General features: G+C 39.8%; 1 protein-coding gene across 3 annotated transcripts; it reads right to left on the reverse strand.

Moving 5' to 3' along the window:
- Positions 1-349: 349 nt before the first annotated feature.
- On the reverse strand, positions 350-16,835 carry FDX1 (ferredoxin 1). Of its 3 annotated transcripts, none has more exons than XR_003990339.1 (5): positions 16,606-16,832; positions 10,715-10,839; positions 7,427-7,556; positions 6,837-7,000; positions 350-2,879 (listed from the first exon to the last, which is right to left on the reverse strand). XR_003990339.1 is itself a non-coding variant. In XM_030477899.1 (4 exons), the coding sequence occupies exons 1-4, from the start codon at positions 16,770-16,772 to the stop codon at positions 2,765-2,767; spliced, it is 537 nt and encodes a 178-aa protein (XP_030333759.1). In that variant the 5' UTR covers positions 16,773-16,835; the 3' UTR covers positions 350-2,764. The 3 variants fall into 3 exon arrangements, 1 of the variants encoding a protein (XP_030333759.1); XR_003990340.1 differs by having other exon boundaries at positions 6,837-6,985; positions 16,606-16,831; XM_030477899.1 differs by lacking the exon at positions 6,837-7,000 and having other exon boundaries at positions 16,606-16,835.
- Between the last annotated feature and the right edge of the window lie 1,352 nt (positions 16,836-18,187).

Here is an 18,187-nt window from a genome sequence, read left to right on the forward strand (position 1 = left end):
CTGCCCCAGACTGCAAGCACATGTTATAAACTAAAGTTCAGAAGCAAAGGGAGCAAAATCAGTTCTGATTTTCTCCTCATTCTTGAGGGGGAATGAGACAGAAGAAACTCACTGACTCCTTGTTTTACCAGAGAAAGGAAACGCTTATAGAAAGCGAGTTACCTGTAAACTTTATTGGACAAGGAAGCAAATATGTATTTAACTAGTTTTGATGTTTTAGTTGTGTCATTGCACAATAATTCATACTTACACTTGAATGTGCATCATTAACTGTTAAGTTCCATTTTACACCCAGAAATACATTCAATAGCTTAGAGGAGAAGGAAGGAAAATCAATACAAACAAGGTGTGTCAGAAAGTGGCCAAAAATAAGATTTATTTGCAAATCATTTTGACAATAAGGAAACAAGTATCTCTGAACTGTGCATTTTGGGGATTACATGTCAGTTCCTTTGCCTTCTGAGATTTCCACTTGCATGCAATATGGGATACCTCTAGAATTCAAAGATGAACTTTGAAGTGTCCTTTTTTGCTTTGCTGTGCTAAGTAATTCCTTCCACAGGCACACTACAGGAGAGTCAAAGTCTTTGTAATGAGAAGCTGTCACAGGAAATGCACAATGACACAACCTTGCTTAGAAAGGAAACTGTCACGAGAGCTGTTTCACATTTGTTTAACGAAGCATCAAATGCTTCAGGATTCCCACAAGGCGAAGTGCCTCGTGCTGTGCATAAATGAACAAACAAAAACTCCAAGAAACCAACCCAAAGCAAAACCCAAAAAACCCCAAAACCCAAACACCAACATCTACCCCTAAACCCCGTAACTATACTGAAACCTCAGATTTCTTTCCGATGCAAGAATGCACAGTACATCTGGTTATGACCCAAGTTATGTTCCCTCTCTTGGAATCTAAGGAGCTGTCTCATGAAAAAGAACCAAAGAGTTCAAGATTTAATAAATGTATATAAATGAACTCAGGACTAAGGCAACACAAAGGAGAACTCATGTACCTTTGAGCCCGATTGTGGGAGGGTAATCTCTAAATTACAGTTAGAGTCACAGCAGATGAAGAGGAAGACAGCACTATCTTCAGAACATTTCTTCATCTTATTTCCACCCTTCTTCCCAGCCTTGCCCTGTCTTTCAAAAGCCAGGAGATTTCAACTCTGAAGTCACATTTGAATTAGATGAGAGGAAGTGTATTCTAAAAAGCATATATGATTAAGTTCTGAGCAGAATACATTAAACCTGTCTTGTTTCAGGGGAAGTCCAAAGGGAACACCAGGAAACAAACAGCTACTTAGAAAGAAAATTAAAGAATCTGAACCAGATCTATTTTCAATACAGTTTTAGAAAATATTTCTAACCAAGAGGGTCTTTTTTTTTTCCCCCCCTTCTTTATGAAGCTCAAGATAATCTCAGTATTTGACACTGGAAAAATATTTTTCGTCTCTCTCATAACAATGCAAGAAAAGATGCCTAGATGTCATTGTCACCACTTCAAATAAGGCATTAATGAATGCATTAGATCATTCAAATGTAAATAAACAAATTTTATACATACATATATAAATATGCCCAAAATATTAAAATAACCTTATAAGGGTAAACCAACTATTGTACTGGTGACAACCATTTAATTATTTAGGCAACAAAAATTGGAGAGAATAATAAAGAGTCTTAGAGACATTATTTTATTTTGTGCTACTTTGGAAAAACTAAAACTAGAACCAACTGAAAGCTCTTCATGATCGGTCCACAGGCAATCCCACCATGGGGGTCTCCCTAGGCCTTCTGGGGAACCTAGTCCATCCTTATGGAATAAATATACTTGGTTGTTCCACATCAACCACTGCTGAAACGATCCTGAGAGCAAGACCCAGAACCCAGGAACCTCTTTAAGCTGAATGCCCTAGCTAACATCACACTGCCTCCTGAACAAACTCAAAACTGAAAAAGGGACAAAGAATTCAGAACAATGTTGGCAAACATTGCCCTCTTCAATCCCAACTCAACCATCTTCAAAGAACAGCAAGAATTTATATTACCTCCAGTGGTTATGCTCCCCCACTAGACACCTCCAACGCTTTACTCTTCTAAGCCCTGTGTATCCCCGTATTTGTGGTGTAGTCAAACACAATACAGTTGAGGTTTACTGATTTCTGATTCAGGCCACAGAGATGCACTGCAACAATTAAGCTGCAGGTGCCAACATTCTGTATAGGCCCCTAGATTTCATGGTTTTAACAGTATTTTTGCCAAGACAAAAAGTTTGGAAAATCCCTACCCTGAAAATCCACTATTTGCTGAGGAAGAATCATATTTACTGAGAACATGAATTAGCTCTGAGTACACCATCTTTAATGACAACACTTATTTTAAAAAGACTCCATGCAGTCTTACAAGTTTTGCTCTCTTACATATCTAGGTCTGAAACCTAGAAATGCCCAGGGGTTTTTAGAAGTCTTGTAGAAGTGATCCGGCTTGCAAACGTCATTAAAGGTTTTGGCAGAATCATGTTATATGAAACCTGTAATACACTTGCTAACGTTTAATCCAATGATCACTTATAAGAAGTATTATTGCATTTTAAGCGTAAAAATATAAGAGGTTCTATAAAGAAAATTAAAATAGCATTCATCTAATATTGATAGTCATATAAAATAACTCACAATTATGTAAGTTTCCGTATTTAATTACACATTTAAAAATAAGTTATAAAAATAATTAAGCTTCTTTAAAACCCCTAAGTTATTTCCTTTTAGGAGTTTTTACTCATATCTACTGATTGTCTAGCATCCGCAACAGCTTCTGGTACTCGAACAGTCATATCGTCCATGGATTTCTTCAAGCAGATTTGGCAGCCTAAACGTGATCTGTGGGAAACAGGATGCTGTCATTAGTTCTACCTAATCACATATCTAACAGCATTTACCCCCCTATGCCTCCAACATTCAGCCATCCCAAACAAATTATGATCTACAATCAGCCACTCTTGTGCCTAGTCTTAATCAAGACCAGTAGTGAACTGCATCAGTGCAAAGATACATGTGGTAATAATAATGATTTACATTAAGTAGCAAAGTTCAGTACACTGGAAAGTGGTACGCAAGTACTTCTTACTTCCTGAGGCAACATACAGTAAGGGTGACCCTTCCATTTTCAATGGGTCACTAACAGTTCAGTCAAGTGCAGGGAATGACACTTGATGTCCCAAGGGACATTTGGCATCTCTGAAGAGATGAAGGCAATGAATCAGAATGAAAGCCTCGGAAAAAGCATAGCCTAATTCATATAGGGTCCAATGTTTTCAAATTAAACAACTCAAGATTGGGTCATTATGCCAGAAAGTAAGAGTGAAAAGACAAGAAACATAGGAAGGAGAAGGATAAAATACTCATGGCACCTGAGGAGATGCAATCCTTCATTTTTTCTACCTACCATTCAGCATGAAAAAATGTTGCACTTGAGCAGTTAAAAGCAAAAGACATAATACCACAGCAAAATTCTGCAGACATCACAAGCCACTTTTACTGCTGGGATATCTTTACGGTAATGTCCATGCTTTGGTACTTAAGTATAGAACACTTAAACATCGGCAAGGATGGGCAATGTTCTGTTGCACCAGCTGAATAATTTTATCAATATAGGAATGTAGGTAGAAATACTATAAAAGATCATACTACATTAATATCTATATAGAACCCTTTCAAGCATGTAGTGATCAACTGCTGTTAAAGCTCCAAATTCAGTCCTATACCCAAATGTAATACTTCTATGTAAATGACTCCATACATCAACTTCAAATTACTGGAATGCATGTATAAACACATACATTACCAGAAGATTTTATCTCCTGAATATGCATCCATTAGAATAGGGTTAGAAATGACATCTATTAGATATGCAATTTCTGATACTTCAGCATTGTCAGCAAGGCTGAATTTTACTGAAGTGTCTGTTTTCACTAAAGATCAACACTAACTGCGTATGTACTCTGTAGTGTAGCAATGGATTCACTTCACATGAAGGTTTTGAGCCTGCTACACAGCAGCACAAAAAAACCTAGGCAGCACTAAATAACACTGTGAGAAACAAACTACCTTCTCTTATTCAAATTCTTCCACAGCATTTACAATTTTATAGATACTTAACCGGATTTCTCCACCCCTTAAAGCTGAAGCTTGGACTCCCCAAAAGATGATTTAGTCAATCCCGGCATGCAAGCCATCCCCCCTTTATTTACTCTCATTCTACTACTTAAAAGAAAGTCACAAGTTGCACAAGTAAAAAGATATGGTGAATTCCCATATTGTCATGTAATCGTCATTTTCTGGTTTTCTACCTGTTTCTACCTACTATTGCCAATACCCCATTTACCTTTTTGAGGTTTTGAGGTTTTTTTGGTGTTTTAATACCAATTCTTAAGCTGACATTCCTGGAAGACACTAGCTAGCTGGCAGCCTATTTCAAGTCTGCAAGGTTACCACTGTTCTACCCACCTCTCCATATGCATTTATCTGCACCTTTTAACACCAAACTTTGTTTCCTATAACTCAATGGCACAAGATCCTTGTGCATGTCTTCACTGACAGTTTTGATTTTACCACACTAAGTAACACAGCACTACACACGAACCTTACTCTTCATTCTCTTTTCCCAAGTCTCACGAAAAACACTCCCTACATAAAACCTAGCACCAATCACTTTTAGATCACATGTTCTTACCTTGTTAAAAGCCGTTTTTATTTTTTTGTTAACCAATTCCTTATCCTTTACAGAGCCTTTGCTCTTATCCCATTTCAATTCAAACTTAGTAAAGAATTTCTGAACTTAAGTAAACTACATGAACTCTAAGATCTTTTTTCATACTCAGTTACTCATCCGAACTCCCATATCTGTTACATCCCTCTACAAAAGCTTCGTTGAATTCTTTCTTTACAATTACGTACTAGAAACTATAAAGAAGCAACAGTCCACAGGCACATGATTAACATGTCCAGTATGGAATCAGACTCACTGTTCTCCAGTTCTGATGATCTCATTTTAAAAGTTGGGTTGCTACCTTCCATTCCTTTGATTTTGGAGCAATTCTGGTTTAAAAAAAAAACCTGAAAAGCTAATTAAGCCTTTCAGACAGAAGTTCAGAAATGTCATCATGAACTCTTGTAGAACTCCTGGGTGAATGCTACCTACTCATTACCATTTGTTATTACTCATTTTACTTATTTTCTGTAATACTCCAGGAAGCCCTCTGCAAAGAAATCTTCCAGTCCATTGACATCCTGTAACATCTCTAGAGACAACAATGCAAAAGAAACTTTGCTTTTACATTATCATCTTTTTATATTTTAAGTGCACCTTCTGCATCACCTATTGGCTTTTCATGCAGACAAGTTTCCTTCTTCTGACAGGTTAGAAACAAAACTGGTTTTCTACTTTTTAGCAAGCTGTTTCTCAGCTTATTTTTCAGTTCAGTATTCTTTTGAAACATTTAACTTACCAGGGTTTGCATCCCCTCACTCTTAATATCTCTACTGTTCTGCAGTTATTCAAAACCATTTCCTTTTAACCTTTCTAACTAGTCCCTTGTTTTAAAAACCATGAGCTTTCATGGCAGCTGCTAGCTGACACTTTCCCAAATACAGTCACTGACAAGAAAAAACTTTTATCATTATACTTATGGCAGAGCATAGTAGTGCATCTCCATTACACAAGTTGGTATCAACACAGGAGACCAGGTAACCTATAGAAAGTACCAGTCACTTAAAGCTCTGTCTTTCTGAGCTTTTCACGCATATGAAAGATCCCTGGCCATAGGAGGAACACGTAATGTTAGGAAAACCTGACAGAAGTAACAAGTGTCTTCAGAAGGTCTAAAAACTTAATTTGGTCTGAAGAACTTTGAGAGAAAACATAAGTATTTAAACAGAGAGCTCTGTCTTTCTACCATTTCAGTTCTTTAGTAAAAACTCCTTGGTTTAAATCTGTAATTAAAGATAGCCAAATAAAAAAGGTTTTAATTAGATTGCTGGCCTCCAGAGCTATTTACGAGTTGGTTTGGCACAGAATCTAAAAGTTACTCTGAGCAGAATTATGGCAGATGGCAAGAGTGACGTAAATTCACACTTAATAGACTTACTATTATTTTCAAAATTGAAAATGTTTTTTGGGAGACAGGAAAAAGGATAAAACAAAAGAAGCTGAAACAGTTTTTCATAGCTTAACTTCTTTGCTTTAAAACCTCCCAGAAAAGTTAAGATTTGGCTGAAGTGAGAAAAAAATCTACTGTTGCATAGAAACAATTAATACAGGATTCTATTACCGGTATAAGGAGATAAACAAGTTAATTCAGAGTACTGCTTTGCAGAGACATAAAAAACCCTACGCTACATAGGCCAGGTATAAGGCCCTCTGACATCATGGGAAAGATTCTCAAAAACTTTGATAAGCAATTCCATTGAAACATGAAGGAAAGGGCTTATGAAACCTTGTAAGGCATAGCTACTTATTCTTCATGTGGGTGTGTTCTATGATACAGACTACATGTACAAGTAGTGCAACCCACTAGGAATGGATGAGGATGTGACACCATATGATGGTGGGGGAGATATAGAACAGAAGCTTACTTTAGACTATTGCTAGTCCAATTTGCAACACTGCATTAGCAGTTAAGAGAATGCTTTAGTTTTACCCAAAAGGGAATCTGGCTTGTGTGCACCAAGAGCACTCTGACATGAGTCAAAGCATGACAAGTGGTGACACTGCCATGTGGGACACCATTTATCCTAGAGAAGGCTTGGGGGAAGGATCTTATCAAGGTACATAAATACCAGAGAGGTTGTGGAGTCTCCATCCTTGGAGATATTCAAAAGTTGTCTGGACATGGTCCTGGGTATCGGCTCTAGGTGGCCCTGCTTGAGCAGGGGGTTGGCCCAGATGACCTCAAGAGGTCCCCTCCAACCTCAACCCTTCTGTGATTCTGTGGAAAGAAGATCTGACCAAAACTAAAATACTAAAGAAAACACATTTATAAAATACATTAACTAGCTACAGACTAATGGAGACAGAAAACAGAAGGGAAGGGAAACAAGAACAAGAAAAATCACACACGCGACATCAGCAGCAAAGTTTTTGTTGAAGGAACTGGGTTTTTGGTCATACTTCAGTATCTGACACTTCTGCATCAGACACCTCAGAAGAGTAAGTACTGGCAACTGCCACTCTTCAGTTACAAAAACAATACTGACATCTTTTTAATATGAATTCAGCTAACCAATATTTGAACTTGTCAGTTCCATTTGTGTAACAGAATCTACCTATTTGTTAAAAGATGATTAAGGCATTCTAAGAATACTGGACTGCCCCACTTGCAAACCCTGCTTTTCATTTTTTCATGTAGTAAAGTGTTATGTTCCCTTACGTTTCTGTGAGGCCATATGCCAGGTCCAGCATGTCCATCTCTTCATCAGTAATTGCATCTAGTTTCTCAAATATGTGGTCTTCAAAGATTAAATGACAAGTTGAGCAGGCTAGCGTTCCTTCACATGCACCTACGGAAAAAATCAAGATAACAGAAAATCCAAGTTTCGAATTACAGCATAATTACAGTAGAATTTCACAAGAAATCCTCCATCAATGTGTCTGTCTCATACAAGAAGTATCTCTATTGATTAGCAAAACTCATGTTTCATATATTCCCACATTCATGTACCTACTCTGCATTCAACTGTCAATAGTATTTCTACAGTTCCTACAACCTTGAGATTTACTTGAATGTTGTAGTTAATTAAAATACTTAACTAATTCCCTTTCTACTATTTAAAGAGAGAGAAGTTTTCTACTGTAAGAATGCAAAAGCAGACAACGTTGTCAAGCAACACTACTTCATTTATCTCCAAGGTTGATCCTTCTCCCCTCTTTCCCAGTTTTGAGAAGGTTTCAAGAAGTTCAACAGAACTTAAGAGATTTTATACTTGTTATTTCTTCTCCCTCAACAGAGCACTAACTCACAGCCACAAAGGTGGTCAGACTAGAGCGACCTACATGCGTTACAAGGCAATCCAGCCTGAGCCAAGATCTAAGAATTTGTAAGGGTTGAACAGAACAAGCATCAACTACATCCACCTGCTAGAGCAATCAGGTCATCACAGAACAGTAAAAGTTTTAACACTAACAAATTTGTCCCTGCCACTGGGCTGGCACCAAGTTCTCCACTTAGCTGAAAAAGGAACATACAATTTTCCTATAAAAGCTGAGAGCGCTGAGGCTGTTCAGGCTCAGAACAGAAGGCTCTGGAGAGACCTTAGAGCAGCCTCCTAGTACCTAAAGAAGACCTACAAGAAATCTGGAAAGGGACTTTTTACAAGGGCATGCAGTGACAGGACAAGGGGGAATGGCTTTAAATTAAAACGAGGTAAACAGATTAGATATTAGAAGTTCTTCACTGTGAGCATGGTGAGACACCAGCACAGGTTGCCCAGAGAAGCTGTGGGTGCTCCATCCCTGGCAGTGTTCAACGCCAGGTTGCACGGGGCTCTGAGCAACCTGCTCTAGTGGAAGGTGTCCCTGCCTGTGGCAGGGGGTTGGAACTAGATGAGCTTTAAAGTCCCTTCCAACCCAAACCATTCTACAATCCTATGAACTTCAAAGGTGAAGAAAACTGAATTCTTCATATTTGTGTAGAGATTGGAGTTGGGGCACAGAACTGCCCTCTGATTCAAACTGATAAAAGAGAAGCAGGTAACACATTAGCCAAGTTTCATTTATTTACTCATTTCCAGAGAAAGCAGAACCGAGAGTATTGTGACCACATCACCTTTGTACTCATATGGAACAAAGGGAAGCAAGGCTGCACGTACAACCATTGCTATGAAAACAAACAGTGGGATTCATCATCAGACCACAAGAACCACACAAAAAGCACAGTGCTTTCACGTAGTAACAGTACTGACTGCATATATTCAAAGTGACCATGACGCTGTACTAGAAGACATGATTTTAAAAATATATCATGTCTTCATGTACATATAAATGCATGGAAAAAAGCAAAATGCCAAATAATGTAAAATTTGTTGTAGCAACAGTTTAAGCAGTTTAATGTTGCAGAAGTGAGGTGAAAAGAGAGGAAAAAACAAACAAAGAACACCGACCAGTCTATTTGAACAGTGGAAGGTCTTTCTGCAATTGTAAAGCTAGCAGTAGCAAACAGAGTGGAATTGAATAATTCAACAGTTTTGTAAGTCTTTGTGTAAAAATATTTCTATTATTATTACTGCACATGGGATGCCCCCTAGTGATAGAAACAAATAGGTTAAGATTTACATTTTACATGTTTTTCCCCTCATTATCCTTTTTCTAAACACAGAACATGCATTTTTACATTATTGACACTGCATTATTTCTTGGCCCCAGTATGTTGTTTCATTAGCAAATAATTATTGAAATGGGAATAGTATATGTTATAATTAAAGACTGTTACAGTATTTCCAAATTTTAGTTTGGCTTCTGTTTATTGACAGCATTATTGGTCGGTTTGGGGTTTTTTCCACTTTACCAAAATGCTTTAACATGGCTGATACTTACACAAACTGAAAGAATATTTACTGTAGAATACAAGTGGACTAGCCATAAGCCTGTGAGACATATTTAATAAGTGATACATAAAGCTAGTTGTACCAACACATTACAGATCTTTAAGAAAAAATTCCTGTCCCCAGGTGTATGCAACTCCAGACATAAGAGCTGACTCAGACATAAGTCTGAGATTTCAAATCTTACCAAAGATTAGATTACTACCAGAGAAATTTGTTTGCACTGAAATAAGACACACCTCAGATTGCAAACTGTGCAACATACCCTGCTTACGTTTTTTAATCCAATTGACTTGCATTCACTCATACAAATTGTGCTTCCACCTCCTGCTTTAGTTTGTAACTATTGACCCTTAAGCTCATGTTCATGTAAATACCTGTCCTGAGGTATTTAATTGCCATTACCAAATACCACTGCTTTGCATGGGCAGAATCCTACAACTTCAATGGAAAGTGCAAAAGTTTGAAGGACTAGGGAGGTATTATAGCGCACTTCTATTTTGATTTTGAACAAAACTTGTACCAAGTTAGGATTTCACTGGCGCACTGGTCTCCTTTACACCAGTCCTTTAATAAGAATTAAACTTTTTGCTCTTTTCTGCTAACTGACATGGAACTGGTTTTTAATTTCACTTAGCACTCAAATACTACAGCAATTTGTGCTACAAAATGACTGATAATAAATTGAGACAGTATGGCAATACAGAAATAAATACACCAGTTTTGTGCTGCCTCCGGAATCTTTCAGATCTGAAGAGTCTGCAGATGGCATCTTTCAGATCCCACCTTGACAGCATTCTGTCCACATGCTACTCTTTTAACTTTCAAGCAAGGCTCAATGCAATTTATTTTATTTTTTTCTAATTTGACCCAAAATATTCTCTGTCCCTGCAAGGGGAAAAAAAAGGGGGGGGAGGGGGGGGAAGAGAAAATACAAATAAAGTGCAGCTAGGTTTTATAAATAAATTCAGAAATAAACATTCATTTACAGTTGGACTCGATGATTTTAAGGGTCTTTTCCAACCTAAATGATTCTACAATTCTGTAAGTATTTATGAATAAACTGGTAACAGAACATTACTTCTAAACACTGAATAGCATTCAGTCAATCTACTTACCAAACCCATCTATGTCTAGATTATTATTAACAACAACATCCAGGAGTGAATCCCCAGGTTTTCCTTTGGCTGTTAGTTTGTCACCATCACGATTTATGAAATGAACAGTTATTTTATCTTCTGAGCTGAAAAGAAAAGTATATAATGGAATTAAAGAAAGAATTCTAGAATTTTTTAGATCTTTAAAATTGATTAAATACTACTAAACCAATAATCACCATCAACTCTAAGAGCACAGAAACACACGTTACTGGCTTTTAAAAGCTGTAACAGGTACAGGCGTTTACTGCTGTACATTGAACAAAGGCCATGAAAAGTAAGAAGAAAACCCTTGGTCTGTGTTTTGTCACTAGAAGCTATATAGGATCCTGATGTTTTGCTGTGCACTAGAGAGAGTCAGAACTATTTTAGTTTAGGCACAATATTTGTATTTTTCTAAAATAAAAGAGACTATTTTAAATGCTTCTCTACAGACCTTTCTACAGACACTTCCTTTGGCTTTAGGAAATCTTAATTGTTCTCATCATTATCATTTAGGACAAACTTTAAATTTTCCTATTTCTGCTTTGAGTTTAAGACCTTTTACTTTATTAGTTCCAAAATTGAATTCTTGTCCCCTCCTCAAAATGGAAATACTCCAAAAGCATTCTGGGTTTTTTTGAGCACTGGTTCTCTTAGGTTTTCACCTTGTAAATATTAATTCCACTGAACTTCAAAGCTTTGACACTGGCTTCAAAGAAAGAAGGTTTTTTTTTTATTTTCCTGCTTTGCTTTTCAGACAGTTATGTTTACTTAAGAAAAATTTCTCTTGCAGTCTGCATAAAAATGTCTTAAGACCAAAGCTTTTAATATGGCGAAAAAAAAAGGGGGTGGTGATGGTGGTGTTCTATTATCTATGTTATTTCACATGCATGTTACAGGAAAGCTTTTAATATACTAACAAATAAAATACAGTTAGTTTGTTTTTACACAGACTGTTTTCTTTCCGATAGTAAATATCCAAAACAGGAAAAACTTGTACAGACAATGAAGAAACCTGCCAAGAGATGAGAGATACAAATTGAACAACTGAAAGCTAATGCAAAAATTCTATGCTTCAGTGTGAAATCGATGTTTTAGAACAGCATGCTTAATATTCCCTTTAATATTTTTAGAAACTGTGGGCCTTAAGTGATCTAGCATATGGAAAGTATACAAGCTTGAAAATCAAGTCACCCTCTGGAAAACTCCAGCCTGTAATGCTGAACATGAAAGGAAAAATTTGAAAGTGGCCATACTGAAACATCAGTGAACAGATTATTTTGGAACTGGCTGTAAAAGAAAATGTGTTTTTAGCAACTTGAGTCACTTGTCAAGCTAGGACCTGAGTCCTAGGTTGTTTTGAAAAAAAACAAATGTTTGTTGGTCGACTTAATCTCCTTGCCACAACTGTAAGCTCACTTGGCAGCAGTAAGCACTGTGATTCATTACAATGTCATGTTCAATTCTTGTCATATCATTCCTCAGTCTATTCTCCTGAAGGCACCCACAAGCTACTATTAACTATAAATTCATTCCAAAATCATAATCGATAATGAAAGACTGACCTTTCTGATCTGCAGGATGCAACTGAAGCATGCACTGTAAAATTCAGAAATCTTTAAGATCTATCTTTACAAAATGTAATTCATGTTGCACAGTGACACCAAAGGACCACCTCCAGCAAAGGGTCCTGTGGGGGTTTAAGTTACTAGTCTGCTCTTCTTTTTGCTCCTCTGCTGTGCTAACACCTCCCACAGCACAACCAAGGAAACAAGCACCTACTTCTTGGATACACTAGGACAAAATTCACCACCTCCACTGGTAGTTTAAGACTGATGGGTTTAGATTGCAGCTGGAAAGGTACAGATTCACATTCCTGACAGCCAAAGTAAGCCACTGACAGCATAATTTTAAACTGCTTCAAAAAGCTCTTCCAGAGCTCACTGAAATACATTTCAGAAATACTGAAATATTTCTGTCAACATGACAAACACAACCCTAACAGGAGACACGATGCAAGATGCATTTGCATTTATGGGCATCCTCTGCCCAAGGTATAGGATGGCAAGTACTAAATATTTGTTCCAATATCCAAAATACACTCTTTCTTCTATTACAGGATGAAGTGATCACAAGTAACATGGACCACACAGCAAGACATCTGGCAATCCATTAGATCACTGGAACCTTTGCAAAAGACAAGCCATGTCCCCCCCAGTTGTCAAAACACACTTGAAACTGTCTTCACCTGTGATTACACTAATGTGGCATAACACCACAGTGTCATAAGAACAACAGTCCTGCCCTCCCTCCTTTGTTCCTTCGGTCTCCAGCGGTCACCCTGCCATGCAGTAAACTGGGTCTAGAAATAAAACTGCATGAAACCCAACTTTCACAGGCCAATGGCCATACCAATGTCAAAACTGGTACACAGTCACATCTGTCTCTCATATGAAATGTACACCTGTGTGAAACAGTTGAGTTACTGCAACTTTACGATGCAGTAACACAACCCAAGCTTCATGATCAGCTTCAATATAAATATAAAAATGTGGTTTGGGGTGATCCCCATTCCAAATTGCCCTATCATCCTTACAACAGTACTACCACAAGTCAACTCCTTTTGCTAATCTGGCTGAAAAATCAACCATAAAAACAAAGTAGTCCCAGCTGAACCAGCAAGCAAAACTGACAGAAGTGCCACTGCCCACAAAAAAAATGAGGAAACGGGAATAGGATCCCCTTTTCTGCAGTAACAATCTTACATTAGCTTCAGCCAGTTTTGGAACTGCACCATGGCTGCGCATGCCCAAGTGGTGAGGCATGCAGCAACTGGATGAGCCACAGTACCACCAGTGGGTCACTGACTCCTGTTAAAGATTGCTACAGTAATTTATCTTTTCTATGGGACCTAAGTCACCCTGGCTGATAACTGAAACTAACATTTATTTATTAGTAATATAGTTAGAGATAGCCTTCTTAAGTCTTCCAGCAGGATCAGGTTTTCTGCTATCGTCCTCTTTACCACTCTTCACACAGCCAAAATGTTGAATTATATAAAAAATATAAATAATTGAGGATTTATTGCACCTGAGCCTGAGTGGTGAAAATACTTTCAGAAGTGTGTTGTAATAATGAGACCAGTCAAACATTCAAAGCACCCGCTGTGCAGATCTTTCCTATGACTAGGAGATACCATTCAAAAATTAATAATAATCACACCTACATGAAACAATATTTAGACTTTTTAAATTTCAAGTAACATGGCTTTTGTCTACCCAGACACTGTTTGTGTGAAAGAAAAAAAAACAACCAAATGTCACCATACTGTGAACTAGTCATAGGCAACTAACATAAAACATGTGCCAGGTCTATGCAAGTATAAACAGCCTCAGGATTATCAGGAAGAACAAAACCTATTTTGTGTGATCTGCATAACGCATAAATAGCCCAATTCATGCTCAGATGAATCCTTTTCACCAGATGCACAATACAATTAATTCCTTCACATGGTTGCCACAGTACCATTGGCTTTGTTATCACTAGGATAACCCTAAATTAAAGACACTAGGAATGCACAGAAGAGCACCAGAGAACAGTAAACACTGTTCACTGTCCCTCCCATGCAAAAAGAGTAAGTACTGCAAGAATCCTGACAGCTACCTCTTCCCCTTAAAAGAAGTATCCTTTTGAATCTTCAGCTATTACTTTCAAGAATTACCTCTTAGATTCCTCCAAACAAAACACAAAGATAACAACTGTGGCCTGTTTTGCATGAGACTCAACTCTGCTCTTTCTAGATCTTTTATTAAATAGTAAGTCTAACAGCTCTAACTATTTGCCTGAAGAGTTTAATGAATGAAACTATTATACAGGCCTCAACCAAAATATGGAAGTTATAAATCTGAACTAAACTTTAAAACACGTAGTAATTATGCTGTGCACCAAAAATAATGTACAGCTACCTGAACTGGTATAAAAGAATTCCAAGATAACTACTGTTCACATGAAAATAAACAATAACAGATAAAAATGGAGCAACAGGAAGAATGAAGTGGAAATGCAAACATAATGCCCTCGAGAACCTCTGCTCACAAAAACCACTTCAGCTAATAATTTTGTACAGCTAGGTCTTCATCCTCTAGACACACATACAGCTAATTGTACATATACAAACAATGATGTATGTTTTTACTGGAATAACACTGACTGACAAATTCAGGAACTGGGTCTCTGATAATATGATGCCCAGAAATGGTAGGAGTAGAGAAAGTAACTTACATATAAATGGAGAAAACACTAATATATGAAAGAAACAAAGATATTCTTTTTCTCTTGACTCAGACAGGTTACTACATGGAGTAGATAAACAACACATATGAAATGCTTGTGTGACCTTTTCTGCTGGTATGCATACACAATGAATGTGAATAAATTCCAGTCTGTGAAACACCTGAGGGATTACAGGTCTTACATTACTATTAGGTAATAAAATGTTTTCCACTTTTAGTATTCTTTTTCCTCCCGTATTTACCCTATTCAATAGCTTCAATAACTTTTAAAAACTTAACAATACTTTACAAAGACCTTTTGATTTTTTAGATTAAAAACTGTAAATCAGGGACCTTGAAATAACTGAATGTCACTCCGTAGAGTCACTCAGAGAAGAGATCTAAACTAGCAACTTATCCTCCTCACACAGGAGTCCTAGACTAAAAGGTTAGTTTGTCTCTCCATATTAAAAGTATCTGCCGGAACAAAGGAAAAAAACACCTACAGGAGAGTTTAAAAGTAAACTATTGAAACGGCTTTGATGGTGACACCACTACCCAACCCTCTGGAAACAGGCTAGGCTACAGTCCTCCTGATGTTGGGCAGCTGATAGCAGGTCCTGTTCTGAGCCAAAGAAACTTCTCTGGCAATCAAGTAAATTCAGCTTTTAAAACTTCTGCATTTTACACACTGAAAGTTAACTGTAGACACTGACTTATCTTTGAACATACAAGCTACAAGCCAGAAGGCCACACATAAACAGAGTTTCAGACTACATGTACTAAGCTGCAAACCCATGGGCTATGGGATATTAAACATCTACAGAAGCCATACATTTTGAAACACCTACTCATACATATTAGTGAGGAGAGGAGGGGTTCTGCACACTTAGATGCATGAGTGCTCTTCAGTAAAGTAAAACTACACCGAAGGCAGAAGAAAACTTCAGATCTTCGGTATTGTCAGTATTGGGCTCTCTCTGGTATGTTCTGTACTTCTACCACAAGCCTGGCCGGACTTTCACCAAAAAACCCCAAAAACCCAAAAACCCAAGGGAAAGGGGAAGCGCTGTGCTGCACGAAAATGCGTCTCAGATAGGGTCACAACCTTTCAGAAAGCTAGTTTGAACATGTGGAACCCTAGTTTAGCTTTCCATAACAGTGTAAGCTCTTTCGAGGGGCTTCAGACCACAAGATTACACAGGCCCCGTGGCTTAACCACCCGGGGAGGAGGTAGCGCAACGCCCCCGGCAGAGCACTTCAGTGCCGCCGCCACGGCAGCCCCAAGCGGGACGGCGAGAGCCGGGGCGAGGCGCGGCCCTGAGCGGGGCGAGGAAGGAGCCGAGACCCGCCCCGAGCGGGCCAGGCAGCGGCAGAGGGGGACAGCGGGGCACCGCGGGCCGCACGGCGCCGAGCAACCGGGGGAAGGTCACGCAGCACCAGCCCAGCTCGGGCCCCCTCAACGGCCCTTGGCCCTGGGTGCCCTTAGCGGCGAGGCCCAGGCAGCGACCCAGCACGGTGCGGTTCGGCGCTGCCGCCGAGCGAGAGCGGCCGCCGCCCTGAGGAGCCCGCCCGGCGCCTCACGGCTCTGACCCTTACCTGAGCACCGCCCGGGCAGAGAGGCTGAACGGCTGGGCTGCCCTCACGGCAGCGGCGGTGCTGCCGCAGCCCGGCCGCGTCCCGGCTGCCGGCGAGGCGGAGAAGAGCCAGTGGCGAGAGGCGGCGGCGGCGGCCCGGAGGAGCCGTGCCGGCCCCGGCGCAGCCATGGCGGCGGGACGGGAGCGCGGGGCCTCCGCGCCGGCACCGGCGGAGGGGCGGGGGCAAAGTCCTCCTACTTACGCCTCCGGCGCAACCTGCGGCGATTCTCGCAGCCGTCTACGTAGCGCACTTCCCGCCCCCTTATGACGGTACTGCGAGGTGACCGCGCGACGGGCAGAGCGGGGTTACGCAAAGTGCGCAGCGATGCGCTGAGTGGAGGGGCCGTGGCTTACGGAACTAGCGCAGGGCGCTGCTCGCCTGTCGGGCCGCCGGCTGACCCTCAGCGTCCGGCGGGGTCCCTCAGACCGCGCTGTAGGGCGGTGGAAGATCTCAGCTTCCCTCATCCAAGCCCAAGCCCTGCTCTTCCCGGGAAGGTGGTGCCTTGGAGTCCGACATTGTCCTGCCTCCCTGCCCGGTTGTGTCCATGAGGGATTTCTTGTCACGGCTCAGGCTTAGCGCTGACAGGACCTGGGGGCTGTCCCTGACACTTGGTGGAGGTGGCACCCAAGGAGTCCTCACTACATCCCAAATGTCCCTTTGGATGGCCTGGCCTGTGAGGGACTGAGCTCCCTGGCTCCAGGAAGCACGGCCCCAGGAGAACGGACATGGCAGCTTGGGGTCTCTGAGACTGTCTCTTACGGCAGAAAATCAACTTCTGAAACCCAGGCATATCAGAGGTTTTAACAAGAGGTGGGCATTCAGGATGAATGGCTCAAATACCGGTAGGAAATACTGAGATTTCCTGAGCAATTACAGTCTGCACATACTGACTTAATTTGGCTCTCCACAGTGTACACATTGCTGTACAAGTTCTGATTAGACGGTTACACAGATCCCCTTCACTCTACCACACGCTGACTGGAGCGTGCTGAGTGAGTGAGGAAGAAAGGGAGCATTTACTTCCAGATTAGTCATTCAAATAGGAGTGAAAATAAATGGGAGAAAGGAGGAAATGTTGATTATATCTGATGCGCTTGAGGTAGTCAAGATTATTCTTCATGCCTTATGATTTTACGACTGTGTTTTTGTTGGTGTCAGAGTAAGATCAAAGAGGGAGAGAACATCATACTATAGAACTTAAACATGTATTTTCTTTAAGGAGAGAAGGTTGTGATGGAAATGTCAAGAGCTTACAAACTAGTCATAAAACAAGTGACCTGTTTTCACTGCTTCAGGTATATAGCTCCTACCCTCTAAGTGACACGCAATGTCATTAGACGGGTTCCCTTTATCCATTACAAATACAGCTAATGTAGGATTTTGAAAAGTCTGAATCTTGTCTTTTAAGCTTTATTTCCATTACTGCTATGTCAAAGTAGTGTTTTTAGCACCTACACTGTATGAATCCTGTTATAACAAATTTATTTCACATCATTACCCTTTACAATCCAGTGTTCTCTCCCTAAAAAACAAATGTACTGCT

This window comes from Strigops habroptila, chromosome 2 (genome assembly GCF_004027225.2).
Source record: "Strigops habroptila isolate Jane chromosome 2, bStrHab1.2.pri, whole genome shotgun sequence".
NCBI classification, from domain to species: domain Eukaryota; kingdom Metazoa; phylum Chordata; class Aves; order Psittaciformes; family Psittacidae; genus Strigops; species Strigops habroptila.